The following is a 24150-nucleotide window of genomic DNA, read 5'->3' on the forward strand; positions in this document are numbered from 1 at the left end:
AGATGTGGCTGCTCCTCCGAAACCCCTGTTAAACGGTGATACAATGGGAAACAAATTCCTTTTCTTTTTTTATCTCCTCATTGCTCAATCAACTGCTGGATTGCTGCTTTTGCCGTGCCACAGCATTTCATGCAGCACTTCAAACATTTTAAAGTCACTGCCTTGTCTCTGTTCTCCCCCAGACATCCTCAAATACTATTCAATCTCTTTTCACTGTTCCGTTTTTTCCCCAATTAATATTTTCCGTTTGTTTGTGCGATCTTTACTGTAAGGCTATGCGCTGTTGTGAAGAGGTGGGGTGAACACACCCCAAGGAGATGCGTTTGCTCCTCCGAAACCCCTCTTAAACGGTGATACAATGGGAAACAAATAACAGTTGTTTTTTTTACCTCCTCTTTGCTCGATCAGATGCTGGCTTGCTGCTGCTTCTGTGTCGTGTGATCTGCATTTCACTCACCTACCCTTACCTAAGGGCAGCGCCATGCGCCGTTGTGAAGAAAGGGGCTGAACACACCCCAAGGAGACGCGGTCGCTCCTCCGAAACCCCTGTTTAACAGTGATGCAATCGGAAGCAAACAACTTGTTTTTTTTACCTCCTCTTTGCTCGATCAGCTGCTGGATTGCTGCTGCTCCTGTGCAGTGTGATCTGTATTTCGTACGGCATTTTGAGTGTTTTAAAGTCACTGCCTTGTTTCTCTTCTCCCCCAGATATCCTTAAACACTATTTGATCTCTTTTTGCTGTTCTGTTATTTCACCAAGTAATATTTTCCATTTTTTTGCATTAATGTGAGCTTTACTCTCATTTTCTTGAGACTTTCAAATTTTCCTAATTCCATTATCTCTAACCTGCTCTGCATGTGTATCACGGGACTTACTTCCAAAGGTTGAAAGTATGACGTGACCTGCCCGTCTTGTGGAAAGTGAAAGTATCTCTCTGTCTCTCAAAGATCTCTCTTCAAAAGATCATGTCTCGTCGCAGTCTCATCCTGTTATTTTTTTATAATAGAGCTTTATATATATATATATATATATTTAGTACATCTGTAACTTGGGCGGCATGGTGATGCAGTGGTAGCGCTGCTGCCTCACAGTAAGGAGACCTGGGTTCGCTTCCCGGGTCCTCCCTGCGTGGAGTTTGCATGTTTTCCCCGTGTCTGTGTGGGTTTCCTCCAGGTGCTCTGGTTTCCTTCCACAGTCCAAAGACATGCAGGTTAGGTGCATTGGTGATCCTAAATTGTGCCCTGTGGTGGGCTCACACCCTGCCTGGGGATTTGTTCCTGCCTTGTGCCCTGTGCTGGCTGGGATTGGCTCTAGCAGACCCCTGTGTTATGATATAGTAGGTTGGACAATGACTGATATCTGTAACTTTCTTCTTCTGAGTTTATCTCCTGGCTATATTGGGTGGGTGTTATGTGGACTCTGAGAAGTGAATGTTCATATGGAATGATTTATTTATGAGTTGATATTTGATTTTCATCTGTATTTGCATATTTATATTAAAAACTTTGATCACAAAAAGTAAGACCAAAATTGTCCAGGTAAACCTCAAACACTGACCTCTCTGGACAAAAGTTGACATTTTCTTTTATATACAGCAGAAAAAGTTATTAGCACTCCAAATCTAAAAATTCTTATAATAATGTACAAAGATATGGTTATATTCAGTACTAGAAAAAACATAAAGTAAATGTGACAATGGGCTTAAGGTGGAGAGGGACAAACAAACTGTAATTGCCTTTACTTCACTACTGGCATGTAGACTTACCTTGCTCAACTGGAATGTTACATATTACTTGAAATTGGAAAAAATCAAATTCTCACTTAGAGGATCTGTGCAAAACATTTTTAAAACCAGGCAGGATCTAATCAATAAAATTTTAGAATAGGCATTTAAATTGAGGAAGTGGATTCTCTTCCCTTATTTATTTTAATTATTTTTATTTATTTATGTATTTATTTACTTATTTTTCCTACTATTAAAGTTTTATTCTGTTGGCCTAGCTCTCTTTCTCATGGATGGGGGTTGATTTGATGTGAACCTAGTTTTGTAAAATTTGACTTGTATGGAATGTTATTTGCTTTTAATACATTCAATAAAATGCTTAAAAAAGAAAAGAAATGTGACAATGTGAAAATAAAGTGAAATTAATACAAAATTACTGCGCAAAGCTATCTAACATTTTATAATAGTATCATATGTAAACATTAACATTATATTACATTCTCCAACCCATTCTCTACAGTGCTGCATTGTGGAGTGCTAGTTAATCTCATTATGTTTATGTATTTTTGGCGTCTTCATGAATAAAAATCTCTGACAATGTGAGATTGTATTCCTAGTTATAAGATACAAAGTTTAAATGTTTTTCAAAGCTGTGCTCCTACTGTCCTGTAAGATCACTTCCTTTATCTTTCAACAGAGCAGTCTGAATGCAGATGAAGGCCTTGGTGTAGCATCCTTAAGTGTCATCTATGGCTCTCTCATTCTGTCCTCCATGTTCCTGCCACCCATTCTCATCAAAAACCTGGGCTGTAAATGGACCATTGTCGTCTCCATGTTTTGCTACATAGCATATTCTTTGGGTAACATCGAACCTAGATGGTAATTTTATCATATTCAAAACGAGTTTTAAGCATTCGATTAACATAGTTATTGCATCTTTGACACCAATGGTTCTTTTTCATTTCTAGAGGGTTTTGTGCAGGTCTCTGTGTACATTTTATATATTTAATTAATGATATTTTTCTATGTTGTCATGATGCCTTGGGTACTGAAGAAAGGTCTGTGCAGTGTTACCTGGACACTGCAGGAGACCATCAGGACTTCACACACCCACATGAAAAGTGTGCATAACCAACAATCTTTTTAAAAAATTAATCTCCAGTTAATAAATATAAAGTGAAGTAGTGATACAAGATAAAGGTATGACAAAACATAAAGGCTAAATGTTATCATATCCTGACTCTTCAATCGTCCCACATTGCCATTGCAAGACCACCCTGACTGACATAACCAGGCACTCTCCAGCACACACCCACACTTAGACAGTTAACATAACATTTTGTGATATGAAATAAAACAAACTGCATCACACTGAGAGAAGCACAATAGAAACATACTAGTTCTAAACCAGGGGTCTCCAACTCCAGTCCTGGAGAGCTACTGTGGCTGCAGGTTTTCATTCTAAGCCTTTTCTTAATTAGTGATCAGATTTTGCTGCTAATTAACTCTTTGCTTTAATTTTAATTGATGCACGTCTTAAGACTCAGGCCCCTTAATTATTTCTTTTTCCTTAATTAGCAACCAAACAATATTAAGACACAAAATGTACCAACATATAAACAACAACCTGCATCCATCACACAATAACTAAAAATAAAGAAAGGTGAAGACCTCAGTAATGTTGATCTGCTCAGGTCCACAAAACATTAGTAACAAGAATTGGCTTCAAATTAAGCCAATTGGTTGGAATTTGAGGTCCCAACTTAGTTGGTCATCTGTTGGCTCACTTCACATCAAATTTAGGTTTAGGTAACAGAATCTCAAGAAAAGTCAATCACAATAAAGGGAAATAGTTCATTAGCAACAAAAACTGGTCACTAATTAAGAAAAGAGTTAGAATGAAAACTTGCAGCCACAGTTGCTCTCCAGGACTAGAGTTGGAGACCACTGTTCTAAATAAACTGCAGCACATGGAGAGAAGCACAATAGAAATGTACTAGTTCTAAACAAATTGACCAAGAAAAAACTCAAATGCCTGGATCTGCCATACTCATTGACCACTGGTATGATGTGACCAGTAGGGGATGCCTCACAGCCTCAAACCCCAGACACAATCACACAGACACCAGTCTGCAGTTCAAAAATCTTATGTTTATTAAGCAAAATGCCTTCACAACAAGCAATCTTCCTTCCTTCCTTCATTCTTTTCTTTTCCTCCTCCAAACCACCCAGGCAAGTGTAGTCCTTCTCCTCTCCCAACTCCAGCTTGCCAGGGTGAGATGTAGGGCTTTTTTTAGCCTGGTCCTGGGAGTACTTCTGGTGCATCAGAGCTGTAGTGAAGAAGCACTTCCAAGTCAGGCAGATTTTCTAGCCAAGAGGGGAGTCTCATCCCAACAGCACCTTCTAAAGGTCCCCAAGAAATGCAACAATGCTGCCCTTCAGAACCACAACTTCCATGCAGCCTTGCTAATGTTCACACAGGAGCTACTGAGGGAGATGCTGCCACTCAGTGCACTCAGGGAACACACACTTGGAAAGGTAACACCAGCCATTATGGCCCGGGCACCCATCCACTGACTCTCTCCATTCATTATGAGGGCCTCTCAGCTGGGTTACCAATCCTCCATCCCAGCCAGGGTGCCAGTCTATTATTGCCTTTAATCACAGAGATTATAAACTGTTTTTGCATATTAGAGAAGAAAAAGGTAAACAATTTTAGAAGGAACAAGGTGAAAATTGTACTTCATAGTTAAAGCATTAGCTAAGCATTCTTTATTTGTAGAAATCATTCAGGCAAGGTTGAAAATGTCTAGAAAACACTACTAGCACCTAAACCCCTCACACGCACGCACCATACCTCTCTCAGGTTACATTGTTGCTGCCTCTGACTAATACCGTGTTTTATCTTTTATACCCTATAAAGTACAAGTAACAACTAAGTGTCAATAAAAGCAACCAATGGATTTAAAACATATTTTTATGTTTTTTAAAGGGAGACATTGATTCCTACATCAGTAATCCTGGGATTTGGTGGAGCACCACTTTGGTCAGCCAAATGTGCCTATTTGACCATTACTGGAAATTTACAAGCCAGCAAAGAGAATAAAGAAGGAAAGGATGTCATTAACCAATACTTTGGAATATTCTTCCTCATATTTCAGTCATCAGCTGTCTGGGGAAATCTCATGTCATCTCTGATTTTTGGACAGAATGCCAACAAAGGTAAAACAAAACAACTTTAATGACTTGCTCTCATGGAGGGACACCATGGTGCTTAGAATGTGTTGTTTAGCTCAGGGCTCGCCAACTTCAGTCCTGGAGGAGCACAGTGGCTGCAGGTTTTCATTCTAACCCTTTTCTTAATGAGTGACCTGTTTTTGTTGCTAATTGACTCTTTTGAACTAATTTTAATTGACTTGCTGTTGAAGACTCAGATCACTTAATTGTTTCTCTTTCCTTAATTAGCAGCCAAACAATAATGAAATACAAAATTAGACAAAACAACTGTGTCCATCATACAATATCTGAAAATAAAGAATGATGAAGGTCTCAGGAATTGGTCTGCTCAGGCCCCTAAAACATTTTAATGGTCCTCTTAGAAAGAGAAAATCGACAATTTCAGAAATGTCTACTAATGCACCATGAGAGCAGCAACAAGCCATGTAATTAAAGAATGAGTTTAATTAACAACAAGAATCAGCGCCACATTAAGCAGCTGGTCGGAGTGAAATTGGTTGAAGTTTGACACCCTCACTTAGTTGGTCTTCTGTTGGCTCACTCACTTCACATTTCATTTCTGTTTGGATGCCATTTAAGAAAAGAAATGAAGAAATTCAGGGAACAAATCTTAAAAAAGCAAATCAATTAAAATTAATTCACAAGAAGTTAATTAGCAGCACAAACAGGGCACTCATTAAAAAAAAGGGTTCGAATGAAAACCTGCAGCCGCGGTGGTCCTCCAGGACTGGAGTTGGCGACCCCTGGTTTAGCTTGCTTTTCACCTGGTTTATTCATATAGTTTGACTTTGAAAATAATGCTGTTGAGCTTAAAAAAGGACATCTTTTTGACTGTGCCAAGATACTATACAGTTATTTCAAGTTAAAGGTTAAGGAAGTACAACAACCTGAAAATCATACATATCAATGTTAAAATTTCAGCTTTGAGTAAAGCATGTAGCTGGCCCGTGTTTATAACTGTTTAAGTATGTATACTGCCCTGTAGTGTTAACATAAAGGAGTGGCATACAGGTATATAAAAACTCTGAAAATCAGTGGCTTATCAGGGGGCTCATGAAAGGTCAAATGAGAAGAATGCACAAAGAACCCAAAGAAACAAAATGCAATTATCATAATATAAGTGTGTGAAATTTTCTCCAACTTTCACATCTTCATCTTTTTTGGTTGAAAGTTGGAAATCACAGAAAAATAATTGGACACTAAGCTTTAAATACATACTGTGTAACAATAAACTTTCATTCCTAGTAATGTTTTGGATGAGATGAAGATATCTGATAGAATGTGCTGAAAAATACAGGACTGTGTCAACCCCTTCTTGTATTCTCACAGGGGCTGTCTGTTGGTAGGCAGTAACTTTAGTGCATTCAGAAAAATGAAGAGTAATAAGTGTTGTAGGTCAAATTATTCATGTTTACAATGCACAATCAATACATAGCATCTTTTTTTTATTCAGTCTGTAACAAACCATTCATGTGACCACTAAGTGTCCCCAGTTAGGTATTCAATGATAAATGCCATGCTAGGGTCAAAGCTGAAATATTTGTTGAAATCCAAACACCCTAAGTGCCATAAAAAACCACATAAAAACCCTGAAAGTGCCAATATTTGGAAGATTGACTGAACCATCTTCAGCACTCTCAGCTTGTGTCATCCTGACCCTCAATTGCATACCTTGCACTTATCATGCAATTTACAAGGTGATATTAAATAAAATAATTAATATAATATCAGTTGTGGTCTCATGTAACCAGCATGCGGCTGGGCAATTTTCACTATACAGGAGTAGCATGTGTACTCACTAACTCCAGATCTCTAAAAAAGAAAAAATCACTTTTTTCTTAATAATAATAATAATAATAATAATTCATTACATTTATATATATAAGAACAAAGAAAAGGAAATTAAAATTTTATATGTAGAAAACAAATCTTTAATATAAAACAGAAATAAACACTCCTACAAGTATAAAAAATATTGAGTAACAAGTGATAAATGAACCTGTGTAGGAGTTACAATATGTCAGGTGGCATAACCCTTAGAATTCAGATATAACAAGACTCAAAAGCACCTTGGCATTGCTTCCTGCATCACATTTCATGCTACACATTGTGAGATATGGCCGGCAATTTGTCCTGGCCAATATCCCCAGGCCGCCAGATGGAGCCCTCCCTGCAACATGGAGGTGCCCCGAATTCCAGTAGGGCCTCATGGACATTGGAGTTTTAATGCACAGCCCTGCTGGATACCATGGGGGCCGCCAGGGGTCGCTGGATGGAGGCCCAGGGACTTCTATTTGCCTTATAACCCGGAAGTACTTCCTAGTCGAGGGGACAGAGGCAATGATGTACTGAAGAAAAGTTTTCATCTGACCCGGAAGTGTTGCAAAGTCACATGGACAGAGAGAGAAAATGCTTCCGGGTCAAGGACTATAAAGGACTTTGGGAAACCCCAGCAGAGCGAGCCGAGTTGGGAGGAAGGGTGACTGAGCTGCTGGGAGGTGTGGAGGATTATAGATTGTGATTATTGTATTGTTTATTGGAATAGTGGAGGTGGTGGTGCTTTGTGCATTGTATTATTATAATAAAATAATAATTTGGACTTTTATCTGGTGTCTGGCGTCTGATCTGAGGGTTCAAGGGGAAGACAGCGCCCCTATCTCTCACAACATATTAACAAAATCAATCAACCATTGATTCTTTCTGAAATTATAAATGATATTGACTCATTTAAAAGCTGCCAGTCTGGATAATTACCTTTTAGAAGTTTATTTTTTTAAGTTATCCTCTAAGATAACAACATCAGTGTTATCTCTGTTACTTCAAATTTTTAATAAAGTGTCATTTTCCTAAAATTCTATGTAAGACATTTACAGCCATCTACCTTATAGACCAGTATCCCTTTTAAACATAGACACTAAGGTACTTGCATTTTAAACATAGTTGTCAAAGGTACTAAGTACTAGAATTGAATACATATTAATGCCCATTATCTGATTGGGTTCAAAAATGGACGATGCCTTCCTTTAATTTACTGAATTTGTCAATGTACAGACACACCAAGTGCAAGCAGCAGAAAATTGGCATACACAAATCCGAGACATGATAGCATTAAGAAGGACAGCATGTAAAATCAATGAAGTGGCAGCATTAAGAGGTGGTGTGCACAAAAAATGAGGGGTGGTGGCAAATAAAGACATACCTTTCAATACACAAGAGTAGTGTTAAACATGGTGTTCCTTATGGATCAGTGCTGGAGCCCCTTCTACTTTAATTTATATAAATGGTCTTGATGAATATATAATTAAATTAACCAGCTAGTTAAATTTCCTGGTGACACTAAACTAGTTGGAATGCCTTAGAATCAGCAGAAGGTGCAGCTAGGCAGAATTTAGGCTTGGGCAGACCTTTTTGGACAACATGGACCCAATTGTGTTTGGCATAAAGGAAACAGAGCATTCCACAGTAAGTACATCAAACTATAAGTCAAACATGGTGGTGTTCCTGTGATGGTGTGAGGATGCTTTGCTGCCTCAGGATGTTAAAGACTTTAGCATCAATGAAGGAACAATTAATTCCGCTCTATACCAAAAAATTCTTAAGGAGAACATCTAGTCATCAACCCATGAACTGAAACTGAACTATAGCTGGGTCAAGCAGTAACACAATGGCCAAAACACAAAGCAAGTCAGGAACTGGTATTAAAGAAGCAAATATAAAGTATTGGACTGACCTAATCGAAGTCCAGACTTATAGCTAAAATAAATGCTGTGGTATAACCAGAAACACTTCTGTATGGTATAATGAGCTAAAATTGTTCCACAAGGATATAAAAGACTGATATTAAATTACAGGAAGTATTTGCTTGTAGTCATTACAGCTAAAGTTGGCACAACTAGTTATTAAGTGAAAGGGGTTAATTACTTTTTCACATATTGCCAGTTTGTGTTGGATTGCTTTGTTCATTCAGTAAATAACATAAGTTAAAAATTAGTGTATTATATATTCACTCAGGTGTCATTTATGTAATAAACCTGGGAACATTTAGTGTCTAACATTTGCAGTAACAGAGGAAATCAGGAAGTGAACAAATACTTTTTCATGACAACAACTTGAAACAATATTAGGAACAGGACATCACAATCAGACTTTTGGATAATAAATAGAAGTTAACCATTGATCAAATTTGTTCTTTTGTTTCTGTGCAAGACTTAGGTTGATTCAGCTCAAAACTCATTTGAAAATTGAATACATCCTTCTCTAAAACTAACCAGGTTTAGACCCTACTTATGAGGGATCACTTCAAGAGAACACATTGCTTGCTCATATATTTTGATAATGTTCTGTGCTCCCACACTGCTGGACAACAGTCTTTAACTATCTGTCCACCACCTTGAATAGCTAGTGGGATTTATGTAATACTAGATAGAACACCATCGCGTGATGAACTACTCACTCACCAACTCATTTTGACTAACTGGAATAATCCTAAACTGCCCACCATTTACAATGAAAACAAGATGTGCTATACCATTTAAAATTAGAGCAAATCGTATTGACTTAATTTGAAAGTATTAAATATTCTTTGGCTCATTATTATGCACATCTTTGATGCCTCTGAGAATTTCGAAGATCTGGATTAGATATCCATGTAGCTAATCTGATCAAGACTGAAGCAGTTTATTTCTTTAACACACCCTCCAGTCCAGGAATGCACTTGGTTGCTCTCCACACATCTTCCAGTGCTGCTCTGTCTTTTTGCAATGTGGAGACCAGGGGCCCCATGCATAATGCCATGCATAGAATTCGCACTAAAACATGGTGTACAGACAAAAGCAGAAATATTCATACGCACAAAAAAATCCAAATCCCGGTCAGCATGAAAATTAACGCACGTGCATACACCTGCTGCCACTTCCCAAACTCCTCCCAGAATTATGCCTCTTGAATATGTAAATCAATATAAATAGCCCTTAAACTCAGAGTTCTGTGAAAGGGCAATGGCAAAAGCACGGGGGAAAATAGAAGAATTTCAGCAAATACCAAGTGGAGGCAAGAAAAAACATACTATTTGTTGGTTTAAACAGTGGTATAAACAACAAAAGGAAATTGATCGAGTGACATAGAGTGTCGGAGAAACTCGAAAGCTCAAGTTCACAAAGTCGCACAGTACCCAAAATAAAAGAGAATTTGTCAGATATGAAAGTCGTCGTGAAAAGGCGAGTCGTAGCCCACTGTCTGAGTATCATATGAAAACTTATTGGGGTACAGAGAAAAGAAAAAAAAAATAGGGACAGAGTGGGAAAAAAGCTCAAAATGTCAACTTTAATCTCAAAATTTCCACTTTAATCATGTAGTTTATTTTGTCATTAAAGCAGAACATCATAAACTTCATCTTAAATTCGTTTAATTTACTAGTTTCTCAAATCCCATCGTAACTAAAGTAGCACATTAAATGCTTTGTTTTGTATGTATTCTTCTATGTACTCTATGTGTGTGAATCACTACGTGCTTCTTAAATGGGCTTTCTCTTCCTCCGACAGGAAACAGAATCCATTACGTTCGTGATATTACAGCTCTCTGAATAATTAAAATACTGAGATGTATACTTGATATTATTTCAGTATTCATATCATATCAATTAAAGTATGTATTAAACATGGGAACACGGTGGCGCAGTGATAGTGACGAGATGGCGCCCGGTCCAGAGATTGCTCGTGCCTCACGTAAGATGCTTGCTGCACCATGCGTGACCTTCGATGAAATAATTTATTGCAGCAGTACTGTCTCTCTCAAACGTACTAACCTCCAATTCCTGTCCTTCCTTTTCTTTCTCCAAGTACCCAATTGCCACAAAATCAGCTCAGTAATAGACGTTAAGCCATCTGTAAGCTGAGAATGCCGATTCTTCAAAACTTTTAAGGGACATTGAAATATCTTCATAGTACATGTTTAATTATTCTATCAATCCATCCTTCCAGTGTTGCACCAGCCCTAGCAAGAATAAAGCGCGAGGCAGGAACAATCCCTGAACGGGGCATCAGCTCCTTGCTAGCGCTGCGGCACCGTGTCCTCACGTTTAATTATAACAAATATAGATTATTTAAATGATGTTAACATTTTATCTGTATAATATAATAAACATATGTTGCTGCACTTCATCTTAAAAATGATATCATCATCATATGTAAATATGCGCTTTATAAAGTGGCTCAGGTTGTACAATATTATAACTGTATCGCAAGTTTAAGGTGAGGTAATTGTACTTATAAGTACAAAGAGTTCTACAAGGAGCACTTGATGAACTGATTGAGTGCATTTAGAGTTCTTGGGATGAAACTGTTTCTGGACCGCAAGGTCAGTACAGGAAAGGCTCTGAAGCGTTTGCCGTATTTGAACAGTTCAATAGACAGCATGGTTGAGGCAGCATGTGCTTGATGCTGTATACTGATAATTCTCTTTCCGATCAGCTGCTATAGAGCTGTGATTCCACACTCAGATACAGTGATATAAATACTCTGAGTGGTGCAGTGAGAGTAATATGGAAAAAGATGATCCGCTGTGGCAACTCCTAACGGGAGCAGCTGAAAGAAGAAGAAGAAGGTGCAGTGAGAGTAACAACGCTAAAGCAGCTATGGTATTTGGAATAGTTTGGCCATTCCGTGGACCATTATATTGTTACAGGTTAATTACAATCAGATGCCTTAAACCAGGGGTGGGCAGATTCAGTCTTGGAGGGCCGCAGTGGCTGCAGGTTTTTGCTCCAACCCAATTGCTTAATAAGAAACCCTTATTGCTCAAGTAACACTTCAGCTTCACTTTAGTTGTCTCGCTCGTTAACATTTTGAACCCTTATTGCTTATTTTAGTCTTAAACAGCTGTATTCTTGGTTTTTAATTGCTCCTAATTAGCAATACCATGCAAATGACAAAAGAGACCAGCATTTCTCCATTTAGCTTGTTTTCATTTATACCTGTGTGTATTTATCACGCACTGTTTGGTTTAATTAAATACTTGGAAGGAAAGTGAAGAGAAAAAAGTGAAGCACTGAGAATTACTCATCTGTTTTAGACTTCAAATCATTTGGATGATATCCTTAGAAAGGAAAATAAATCTAGGATATGAGAATGACCTGACATGGCAGAGTTAAAGTATTAGCAAGCCATGCAATTAAATAATTGACAAGGATTGGTTTTTAATTAAGCAACTGGGTTGGAACAAAAACCTGCAACCACTGCGGCCCTCCAGGACTGAATCTGCACACCCCCGCTTTAAATTAATAAACAATTTGCGGTTAATTTCAGTGTATATGATAAAACCGCGTCAGGGATGTGGATGTAAAAAGAAAGGGAAACCACACTGGAACAAAAGCACTGCTTTGACACTGGGTGCCACCAGTTTGCAAAACCGAGCGGATAACTAGTGTACGCCAGAGTTTGAGCTGGCGTGAAAATGTGCGTGGTTTTACGCCAAGTTTAGGTTTTATACATCGCGATTTGAGTGTAGAAATGGGAGTATGTAACATTTTTGTGCATACGCACTTATACATGAGGCCCCAGATCTGGGCACAATATTCCAGATATTGTTTTGCTAATTCATAATCAAGCATGCCTCCTGATTTATATTCAACAGTTTTATAATATATTATAACTGTCAAGAATTAGAAAAATTCATCAATACCCCAATATAATGACTTACCTGAGCATCTTTAAGTGCCCTTTATTGACCACAGATAGACAAACCTTAGACAATCTAGCCTTTCTGCAGCACTAGTAATCCATCCATCCATCTTCCAACCCGCTGAATCCGAACACAGGGTAACGGGGATCTGCTGGAGCCAATCCCAGCTAACACAGGGCACAAGGCAGGAACCAATCCTGGGCAGAGTGCCAACCCACAGCAGGACACACACAAACACACCCACACACCAAGCACACACTAGGGCCAATTTAGAATCACCAATGCACCTAACCTGCATGTCTTTGGACTGTGGGAGGAAACCGGAGCACCCGGAGGAAACCCACGCAGAAACGGGGAGAACATGCAAACTCCACGCAGGGAGGACCCGGGAAGCGAACCCAGGTCTCCTAACTGTGAGGCAGCAGCGCTACCACTGCGCCACCGTGCCGCCCAATGCTAGTAATAATTAGACAAAAACATTGACTTTTAAGCTTTTACTTATAAATTACATTTATTTGCATTAAAACCAATAACACCAAGTCTCTGGTGATACAGTCATACAACCTGGGTGCTTTAAATCTTCATTCAGTCCAAGCAGAATTCGTAATATGCTAATGACCATTCCACTCCCAGGTATCGCCATTTCTTGCAGGATATGTGTTCTCAAGCAAAGCAAGGATATAGCAAGGTAGACAGTGTGGAAGAAAAAGAGAACCACATTAGCCATTATCAAATAGGAAGTCTTTTATTACAGTACATCATTCGATTCAAGTCCTTAAGCCTTGAATAAAAAGAATATGTCTCTTCTCTCATATCCTTTCCCCTTACATCATACATATCTGTATTTGAAACAATAATATTTGTTGACCAGAGAAATGATTAATTAGCCTTTAGCTCTTATCCCGAGACTGGAGGTTGAAAGGAAATATTTATGTGGCACCAGTTAATGGGACCACAAACTGAACTTAATTGATAATAATAATAATAATAATAATAATAATAATAATAATACATTTTATTTATATAGCACCTTTCCCATGCTCAAGGCGCGTCATAGAGTCTTATAAAGAAACAGCAGGTACTGTATATGTAACACTGGATACAGATGTTTTGTAAATAGAACACTAAAATAGATAGATACAGAATATGCAAAAGCATTAAATAGAATAAAAGACAATACACCAGAGTAAAATACTAAATTCAATACTAAAAGAAAGCCTGGCAAATAAAATCATTTGTGATATAGCATACACACAAATTATACTGAGCATCTGGACAGAGAGGAAGACTGAAAGAGGAGAAAGAATGTCAGGTTAAGTTAAAAGTCTTCCTGAACAGCTGAGTTTTAAGTTGTTTTTTAAAAGAATGAATGGAGTCAGCTGACCTAAGTAATTTAGGGAGGTCATTCTAAAGTCTGGGCCCTATACAACTAAAAGCCCTGTCACCCATTGAGTTTCAGGTTAATGTGGGGCACAACAAGATTGCCAGAACCAGAGGACCTTAGTGGGCATACAGGAGTATAGTCATGGAGAAGGTCACTGATGTAGTTCGGTGCAAGACCATATAAAGCTTTGTAGGTTATTAATAGAATTTTATATTTAATAAGATACAGTGAGCCAGTGGAGGTGAAGTAGGATGGGTGTTACTGTATGTGCTTGCTGATGATGGTCCATGTAAGGACTCTTGCAGCAGAGTTTTGAATCAACTGAAGCTGTGATATAAGATTAGAAGTGGCACCTACCAGTAGGGAGTTACAATAATCGATGTGGGATGTGATAAAAGCATGGACAAGTTTCTCAGCATTAGAAAAGGAGTGGAATGAGCGAACACGGTATATGTTATGGAGGTGAAAGTAAGAAAGTTTCTTAATGTGGTTTTTGTGGGCGGAATAAGAAAGGGAGGAATCAAAAATAACACAAAGATTTCTTGCATTAGAAGAAGATCTGATGAGAACACTGTCAAGACTGACTGAGAAGGAGCAAATTTTCTTAAGTTGCGCTTTAGTTCCAATTTACAGGAGTTCAGTTTTGTTGCAATTAAACTTTAAAGAGTTCTTCTCCATCCAGGTTTTAATTTCACTAAGGTAAATTGTGAGCTGAGAAAGCCCTGATGAAGTTTCACTTTTAACAATGAAATTAAGTTGAGTATCCATAGCTATGAATGATATGGCTAAGGGGAAGCATATAGACACAGAAGAGCAAAGGGCTAAGGACAGAGCCCTGAGGGACTCCTTGTGTGACTGGCGCTGAGCTGGAACTGCTGCTGCCAAGACTAACAAACTCTTGACTGTCAGTCAGATAGGACTTAAATCACTGGAGAACAGTGCAAGAGACACACAGAACGTTTTCCATTCTGGACAGTAGAATGTCATGTCTGACAGTGTCAAATGCTAACAGAAGATCTAATAGAATTAATATGCTGGATTTAAGAAGTGTGGTGGGGATGGGTCCAGTACACAAGTAGTCGCCTCATCTTACAAAGGAGGTCATTAGCAAATGCAGATGTGATTGGTGAAAATTTAGAAAAGGAGCTGAATGGAGGGGGCCACTTTCTGTTATTCTACCATGGAGGTGAGTGCTTGAAACCTCCTTATGCTTTAAAGGACCTCTTTTATCTAATGCTGAAAACAGGGCTGTGTTGGTGAAGACAGACAAAGATCAGAAATGGAACAAGTAAGGATAGAAGGACATATTTTTAAGGTTTCTAAAAGAAATTTGACATTTACAAGTAAGAGTAGGGAGAGATAAGGAGACAGTGAAAAGTACTGCTTTATGATCAGAGAGTCCCAAATCACTGCTATAAGTGTTGCCAACAGCCAAGCGAGATGTGCAGATCAGGTCCAATATATGACCACCAGAGTGAGTAGGAAAATCAACATGTTGCACCAACTTAAAATAGTCCAGCAAGGACAGGAATTCATTTCTCAGTTTATATATAGGAATGTCAATATGGATGATGAAATCGCCAAGAAGAAAGACTCTCTGTGAAAGGAACTAAAGTGGGTTAATAATTCAATTAGAACAGATAAAAAAGATGCATTTTATTTTGGGGGACGATAAAGAACAAATAGTAAGACATGACCTGATTTCATTATTAACTTAAGAGCCAGACACTTGAAAGACAATCGGCAGTCAATTGAGATTCTTTGATATTTAGCTCCGCTCTTAACAATTACTCTCATGAATTGCTTTGAATTATCTGTACAACAACAAGGCCAGTCTTGGCACCTGAATATATATATATATATATATATATATATATATATATATATATATATATTTTGTCTTAACCCTTCACCTTGAGCATAGTAGCAGACTTGGGTCATAGCAGTTACAAAAGGAATCTAATATTTACTATTGAAAATATAGGATTTATCAGTGTAAAGCAAAGGCTACACATACCGCAGATAAAATTAAAAGTCTATAAATTACAATTAATAAAGGATTAATAATTATAAGCATAATAAAATTCCACAAGAGCTAGATAACTCTCTAGCAGTTTTTAAAACAGCAGCTTGGTGACTGGCGATCCTCTACCGTCACCTCCCCTTGCTGCTCAAATATGAGAATAACAGACCCTGGCACCACAGCTCAGTGAATACAGTGATGCTTCAGACGTGGTTATCAGAGCTCAAGGTTAGTTCCATGAGAATCCCAGCTGAGTATATAGAAGTATACAATAATAGAAAATTAAAAAAAAAAAAAAGCGAATATCATGCTTTGAGTTCCAACATCCTCTGCACGCGCTGCATTTCTGTTTAGCTTGGCAAGACCTCAGACTAGAAGTAAATGTCCTCTTGCCTGAACAGTGTAAACTCTATCCCATACATTTATTTTTTAGTTGTTTTCATATTTGGATTTGACTTTGTTCTGGTCCTGACTTTGAGTATTGTCCAATTTGGTGACTAATTTCCAAATGTTTGGTAATCATAGCCTAACTTTGTCTGCCCTTTTAAAGTGCAATTTGGCTCACTTAACTCTTAACCGTATCTAGTTTAGATCTTTCTATTATGGAAAGATTGAATCGGCTGGTACACCTAACATCTGAAGTTTCACTTTATAATGCCTAGATGGTAAGAATGTTGTGTCATCCATCTTATGTTTATAATTTAAGTTCCTGTGGTCCTGCACAAAGCACTCTACACATTTCCATGTAACTGCCTTTTACAGGTCTTCACCCATTCTTGCAGATTACTCAGATATTTTTGATTTTTTTATTGCCCCCTCAGTATTTGCTGTTGTTTCAATTTTTATATAATTTGAAAATTTAACATGTTTGCTAACACTACTGTGTTATTAACATAATTTGAATAAAGTAGTGGCTGGAGGACCCATGGGGCCCTGTTCCTCTTACTTTTACTTTTTTTCTTTTGAAGATGAATCATCTTGATATCCAAGTTGTAAGTTACCTCTGATGCCAATGGTTTCTGGTTTATGAATCAATCTTAAGGTTTTTTTAGTTAAGTTATACACTTTTCTCTTGTTTAGTCCAGTTGCTTATTTAAAATTTCTGACATGTTGGTTTAGCTTCCTTTTATGGAGCTGTGCAGGTTGTAATTTAGCATATCATTTTCATGCAAGTATTCTTTTATTTTATTTCTTACTGTATTTATAAAATTGATAGAAGAAAGTTCTACAGGTTTATACATCCTAGAATTTTTTGTGTCTCATTCTGGTAGTTTTTCGTCACATTGGCAATTTTGTAGTCATCAGATACTTATCCCATTTGAAACAATTGACAGAAAAGTCTTTTCACATGTTATAAATAATACCATTTATTTCTTTCCATACTAAAATTCCATAAGGCCTGGGGGTTTGTTCCTCAATGCAGCAAGAGCCTGATGCACATCTGACTCTTCTCTTTTAAAATCTGTAAACTTTGACCTTATTTCTTCTTCTGCCTGAGGTATTCCATTAATTTTGTATACAAAATTGTTTTTTGTTTGTCTAAACTTTTATAGTACTTCTTTATTTCTTTGTCTTTATTAAGCTTTAAATAGACTTTTGAAATCATATTTTAGTTTCTTGTATTCCTCTACTTCTGAATTTTTTGTTTTTTTTCATTTTTTTAACAGTATCTTTTTTAATGTATTTAGGTCATTTTTATTGTTTCTTTTTATAAGATAACTGCTGTATGTATATACTGTAAGATCAGTTGTTTATATATATATATATATATATATATATATATATATATATATATATATATATATATATATATATATATATAAAACAGGTATAAAGAGGCAAAAAATGACAAGGAAATGACAGACTGATCTGATGCGGCCTACATATTGTTAATGGAAGGCCTTACAGTGAAGGTGGTGTAAGCACACATCCAGCAAGGGCAGTGTGCCCTGTTAATGCATGATCTCAGGTAGAGAGAGTGTCACATTCTGTTTGTAAGCAAGCAATGACTCCCTAAGACACTTGAGGGAAGTTAATTAAGAAGACATCAGGGTTGGTTTAACCCTGTCAAGAGAAGGAGAGGACTGTGAGGATTCTCCCTAAATGCCTTACAACAGCACATGACAGTTCTGTGGGGCAAGGTCAGCCTTGTACCATCTTACATGGAACAGGCAAAGCCAAAAGCACAAAGTGTTCTTGACTCTGTAAAAAAGTTTCAGAAGTTACTGATGCATTGAGACATGGGACCACCAGAAGAAGCTCTACAGTTAAGGTCTGAAGATATTCAGATGAGGTTCCTGAGGTCTTAAGTGGTTCAATAAAGTAATCAAACTTTATTTTATATAATACCATTTATGGTGCAAACCATCATAAGGCATAATGCACAGCAAAATGATTCATACAATGGCTTTCAGCAATGTTATAGAAATGTTAACAGAGCAGTACAATGGAGTAGTCGAGTAACCTGAGGTGACAGTATGGCAGAATCAGGATTAATGTACTTATTACAAAAGAACTGAAAGAACAGTTAAAGGTAGAGGATAAAGATACAAAGTGTCCAGAAACAATGATCTGGTGAGCATTTACCACGTTTTTTGACCACTTTACTTTTATTTCTTGGAAGTCTGTACAGGTGTACTGAAGAATCAGGAAATAAAGAAAACACCATTACAAGCTGGAGTTCAAAACCAAACTAACACTATTGGTCTGGGCTACAAATATGGTGGATTAGATGGAGTCAGGGAGGCCAGAACAGGAACTGATGTGGCAGGTAGATGGGTTCTGGGTTTCAGAAGTGACATCATCAAAAGGTACCGGAAGTGTCATCATCAGTGGGTGGACTGGTGGCGATGTTACTGAGAGGCATGGTCTTCGGCTGGTCTGCAGAGGGACAAGAGGAGAAAGTATCAGATGACAATGCCAACCCCTGGTCTGGCTGAGAAATAACAGTATTTGGGCCTGTAAACTGTCTCCCATGCACATGTATGACAATGTTGATGAGGCAGGCAAGAAGTTTGTCTAAGGCCATTGTATAACATAGACAGATCTTCTAGTGGATTTGGGTATCAGCAGCATATTAGTGAAACAAAAGATCCTGCTGGTGCATCAGGTAGCCCAGATGACACATTTAGACATTAAGGGTTTCCAAGGATTGACCAGAAAGTAACCATAAGCCAGAGATTAAAGGCTGCGACCTACCAATGGCTCACTGACCACAGATTTAAAAGGCAAGTTGGGCAACAGTCTAAACTGGCCAGGAGTCAGTGTGTCCGGAGTTATGGAGAGAGGGAGGGAGGGAGAGAGAGAGAGAGACAGAGAGAGAGATGGACCAGCGGCAAAGTCAGAAACTGTAAAGTGGGAGGCCTGGAAAGATCTGGCTGGGCAAGTTATAGGCTAATTTTAAATTCTAAAACTTGTTCTCGACCTCTCATTGAGGTTTAGAGTGGCTCAATTCATTGACGATTAATCTAAAGTTGGGAAGGGTCCCTTGGAGGTGAGCGACTCAAATGATTAACAATTAACAATTAACAAAAATCAAATAGAAGCATTTGATCGGCTTTTGAATGGGGGTTTTGCCCATGAGATGAAAAGAGTGAAAAATGGAATGCAGTGATGTCTCGGTATTAAGATCAAGTGGACCACAAGTTGCTCAAGTAGTAAAATTGGCTAAATAATTGAAGATATTGTTAAAATACATATTTATAACAAGCTGAATGTAGTTGTCATCCTCACATTTTTGTAAGTTTCAATGATATGCTCAATGCAGTTTCCTATCTAGAAAGTCAGTACGTGAGATTTTCTCTGTGCCTAATGCCGCTATCCTGTTTTGGTTGCTGGGGCAGGCACTTTGACCTACAGTGTCCTCAGCGTATCTTTGCACATGAAGTTTTTCAGTTCTGCCTTGGGACTTTAAGTCTAGAGCCCTTTTAAGCGATCCATTGATTGATTTGCATGAACTTGCACATCTTACTATTTTGTAGTAGCCATCATTATTACTATGACTTGCACTGATTACTTATGTATAATACCATTGAATAAAAACTGGAAATTGATGGATATTATTTTGCATTTCTGCTTTTGGTGTTGCGTATTTGATGTTTATGTTGAGATATCATTTAATCTAATTTAATCTGGTTGTACTTTTGACAAAGTAATATACTGATTGATATTCATTTTGTGTGTTTTTTATAGGATCATTTGGCTGACATTTTATTAGCACTGGTGCTGATAGCCTAATACATTGTGAAACACAATGTTTCTCCGTTGCTTCCTCGCATGAGGTTTACTAGAAGGTGACCATGCCAATCTTCCGCGGATCATTTTCACTTCTGCATTCACTACCTGCACATTCATCTCTGCATGGGCTCCTTTTCTACTCAGTTTCAAAGAATGGCTCTGTCCCTTCAGACAGTCTGTGGACATCAGCTGGGAGTGTCTTGCACTCACACCTTTGTGTGGCACCCCTCCGTATTTTCATGCTAAAATTGGGGGAGTTTTGATGCAGTGTCACTATTGTTGTGACTTGTGGGCCAATGAAAATGCCACTATGCCTGCTAAAAAGGAACTAAAAACCCACTGAACTTGGCCCAGATGATAGCTAGGGTTTTTTAATTTTTTGTTTATTTGCTAATTTGTGTTCTCCTATTATTTATCTCTCCCTTTTTTATTATATTTTGTATAGTAAATCAGTTAAGTCAGAGCACCCTATTTTACCTTAATAAAAGGAAAAGTGTCTGTGTATCTGTCATTCCAACAGATGGTGCATTACAAACATTTGTGGCAATGCCCCATCTGCTCAGATGACAAATATAATGCATTTCATTACTACCTGCATTACAAAATACATTCCAATAAGATAGTGTGCTGCAAGCATTAACTTTGAGCCCCTCTTAGATGGGTAGCACAGCTAGTACTAAATATTTTAGAAGTGTTAGTAGTTTTATCTGACTGTAGCATTGATACCGGACAAGAATTAATAAAGCTGACTTCCACATAATCATACAGCTTCAAGGGCTTGTTCACTATTGTTTCATTCTGTTTGAATGATGCTCTAATACGTTTTTTCTGTGATCACAGGCAGTACAAATTATTCAAATAAATACAAACAATTATTCATAACTAGCTGTGCTACCCATCTAAGAGGGGTTGAAATCTAAGAAATCAATGTAGACCTCAGCTTTAACGCTTATAGTACACCATGCAATGCATTTGTCATTGTTGTGTGCCATTTGGTATGGGATCCTTAAAAGCAGTGTTATTATTGGTGATGCACCATCTATTGGAATGACAAATGGCAATGCATTTTATTACTAAAAGCTTTTGTGATGGGCCATCTTTTAAAACTGACATAGACATAGCAAACAGATGGACACACAGACTGAAACATAGACACATATCCTTTTATTAAGGTGGATACATACTTAGACATCACAGACATACTTCATAAGTAACAAGGAAGATAAGTTAATCTTACTGGAAAGTCCAAAGTGATGTTGTCTTTTGTCAAGTTTATACATTCAAAGTTCAAAGTGAACTGTTTCCTTTAATAACCCTGTCTACATAGGGTGCTATAAAAAAGTAGTAATTGAACCAAACAGCTCGTTAAACTGATAGCATTTATCAAAACAACATTCCTTCACTTTTATTGTCCTTTAATGGGTAAGTCTAAAGTAGGATGCCCAATTTAAATGGAATATGCCATTCTTGGTTTTAATAGCTCATTTAGAGAAACCTATGGCTGCCTAGACTGTCATAAGATATGACGAGAGTTACTGATTAAATAATAAATGAGCTGAATCACTCAGAGTCAGACCAATTCAAGCATCCTCCTTTTGTCTTTTCTTGTGCAATTTTTAATGGTTTTAAAACACTAAGTATATGAAAGTTTTAAGAACATAAGAACTTTTGCAAACAATGAATTAGTCCATCTAACTTTATCAGCAAGTAAAAAGGCAAATGTGAAATGATCGTCCTTAATATAATTAATTCAGCCATCCATTTTCAAAAATGTTTAATCCAGTCATGAATGACAGATTCTATCCTGCCAACAACCCCAGACAGACCTCCCACCTACACATCCACACCTACTCATATTAGGCCACTTTTGTGTCAACATTTCACCTAACCTGAATGTTTTGTGTTGCTGGAGGCGACTGGAGTACATGCACAAACACTTATACAGACACAGTTAAAACCTGAAAACTCCACACAGATAGCGAATAGGACAGGCGTGAATGGAGAAATTTAGAACTATTATACAATTACATTAACTGCTGTGCTGCCCATTGATTTACCATAAAAAAGAAATCTTTAAAAAAGTAAAATTTTAAAAGATTTTTACGTATGTGCTCTTGTATAATAGAAGACTAAAGAACATATTAAGGAAGTCATGTATTATTGTAGTATTACCCTCGACTCATTCAAGTTTGTTACCAGATCGGTCTACTCTCGCACCTTAAGATTTCTCCTGAAATGCTGACTTTTTAGTTTGTGCCAAACATGTCTACTGTTACTGTGGCCAAACAACTCTATCTTTGATTCATCTGTCTAAAGTACATGGTTCCAGAAGTCCTGGTCTTTGCCTAAATGTTTAATGGCAAACAGTAGTCTTGCTTGAATGTCCTTATTGATTTTCTTGGCACACTTCACATGCAAGTCAAATTTGTGCAATCTCTTTCAGACTGTAGATTCATGGACTTTGACATCAGCTGCTCCCAAGAATTACCTGCACATCCCCCAGTGAAATTTTGGGGTTATTGGATACTTCTTGTACTATCAAATGGTCAGCTCTTGAGCTGAATTTGCTGAGCTGGCCAGTCCCAGATAAATTAGCATTTGAAATCTATGCCACTTGTAGATGATTTTCCTTTCACTGAAATTATAGATTTCAAATAATTTGATGATCTTTTTAAATTCCTTGAAAGACTCCTAGGCGTCTACAGCTTTCTTTGTGAGGGCCTTAGAGAGCTCTTTTGAGCTTGGCATGATGATGCCACACACATCAATAGGAAAGAGAACACCAGGACCTCCATATCTGGGGTTTAAATGAAACAGGGTCCACCTGCATACTCCTTATTGGGGTTCTAATCATTTGCACCTATCTGCAACACCTGATTCTAATATTTAGGATTTCAAGTGGTGATAAATGTAGGGATGTACTTACTTTATCCATATAACAAATTTGCATTTTTGTTCATTTAAATTGTGAATGAGTACACCATGACAGTGTGATGTGACACTTGTTTGAATATATCGCCTTTATCTGTAAACACTGTTTGCATGAAGATCTAATATTTGCCTATTCAAATATGTTGAAAAATTCAACAGCCAAAGCTTTAGGCTTTTTACAAAGGCTCGTTGAATAAAAAATAAATAAACACACAATACACTCTGATACACACACCAAAATGACTAAAAGGAAAGGAAACTTCTGACTTGGCAGTCCCAGTCCCAGTGAAGCATTATGCAGACGTATTGCTGTTGGTATAAAGGAGCCCCAGTAGCTTTCTTGACACACTACTGCTGCATATTCCATTGGCTGAGAGTCCTCAGTGTTAGTGTGTCCGACAGAGGATGTGCAACATTTTTCATAACGGCACTCAGTTTTGTTTTAATCCTCTCCTCCATTACTAACTCCAGGGAGTTCAGAGTGTGGCACATAACTGAGACTTGATGACAAAATTGCAAAAAATCCAATGAAACATAGAGACTTTGACATGTAATAAAGTGCTGACTATAAGAAAATAATAGAAACATTGTAAAGAACAGTATGAAAAGCAACAAAAGAAAGAAATATATGTGAATACAGTATACTGTACAAACCTCCTCATCCCACTTATTTTAGTTAAGGATTGTGTACATTAATCACATTAATGTATGTTAATTACAAGAAATAACTCTTAGAGCTGAATAGAAAAACACTTGAAGATGAGCTGGCAGCCTCATTTTGGTTCACAGTGTTCTTCAGTATTAGTACAAAAGGTGCAAAACTCTATGCATTGATCCATTGCTATAGTCAGCCAGACATTTTCAAAATTCTACCGTATAACACTAAATAACTATCCAGTTTGCTAGCTGATCAAGCATGGAGTAATTAGGCAGAATTT

The 24150-nt window shown here is 37.6% G+C and overlaps 1 protein-coding gene across 2 annotated transcripts in view; it reads left to right on the forward strand.

Moving 5' to 3' along the window:
- Window positions 1-24150, forward strand: part of unc93a (unc-93 homolog A) — a 71951-nt gene that overhangs the window by 7724 nt on the left and 40077 nt on the right. For both annotated transcript variants that reach the window (XR_007934425.1, XM_028796957.2), the window contains exons 2-3: window positions 2422-2603; window positions 4717-4946. Coding sequence is in view for 1 of the 2 variants with exons in the window: in XM_028796957.2 (XP_028652790.1) it covers window positions 2422-2603; window positions 4717-4946 (412 nt within the window). In the remaining variant the exon portion in view is untranslated. The remainder of the gene's footprint in view (window positions 1-2421; window positions 2604-4716; window positions 4947-24150) is intronic.

The sequence above is a fragment of the Erpetoichthys calabaricus genome, chromosome 3, assembly GCF_900747795.2.
Source record: "Erpetoichthys calabaricus chromosome 3, fErpCal1.3, whole genome shotgun sequence".
NCBI classification, from domain to species: domain Eukaryota; kingdom Metazoa; phylum Chordata; class Cladistia; order Polypteriformes; family Polypteridae; genus Erpetoichthys; species Erpetoichthys calabaricus.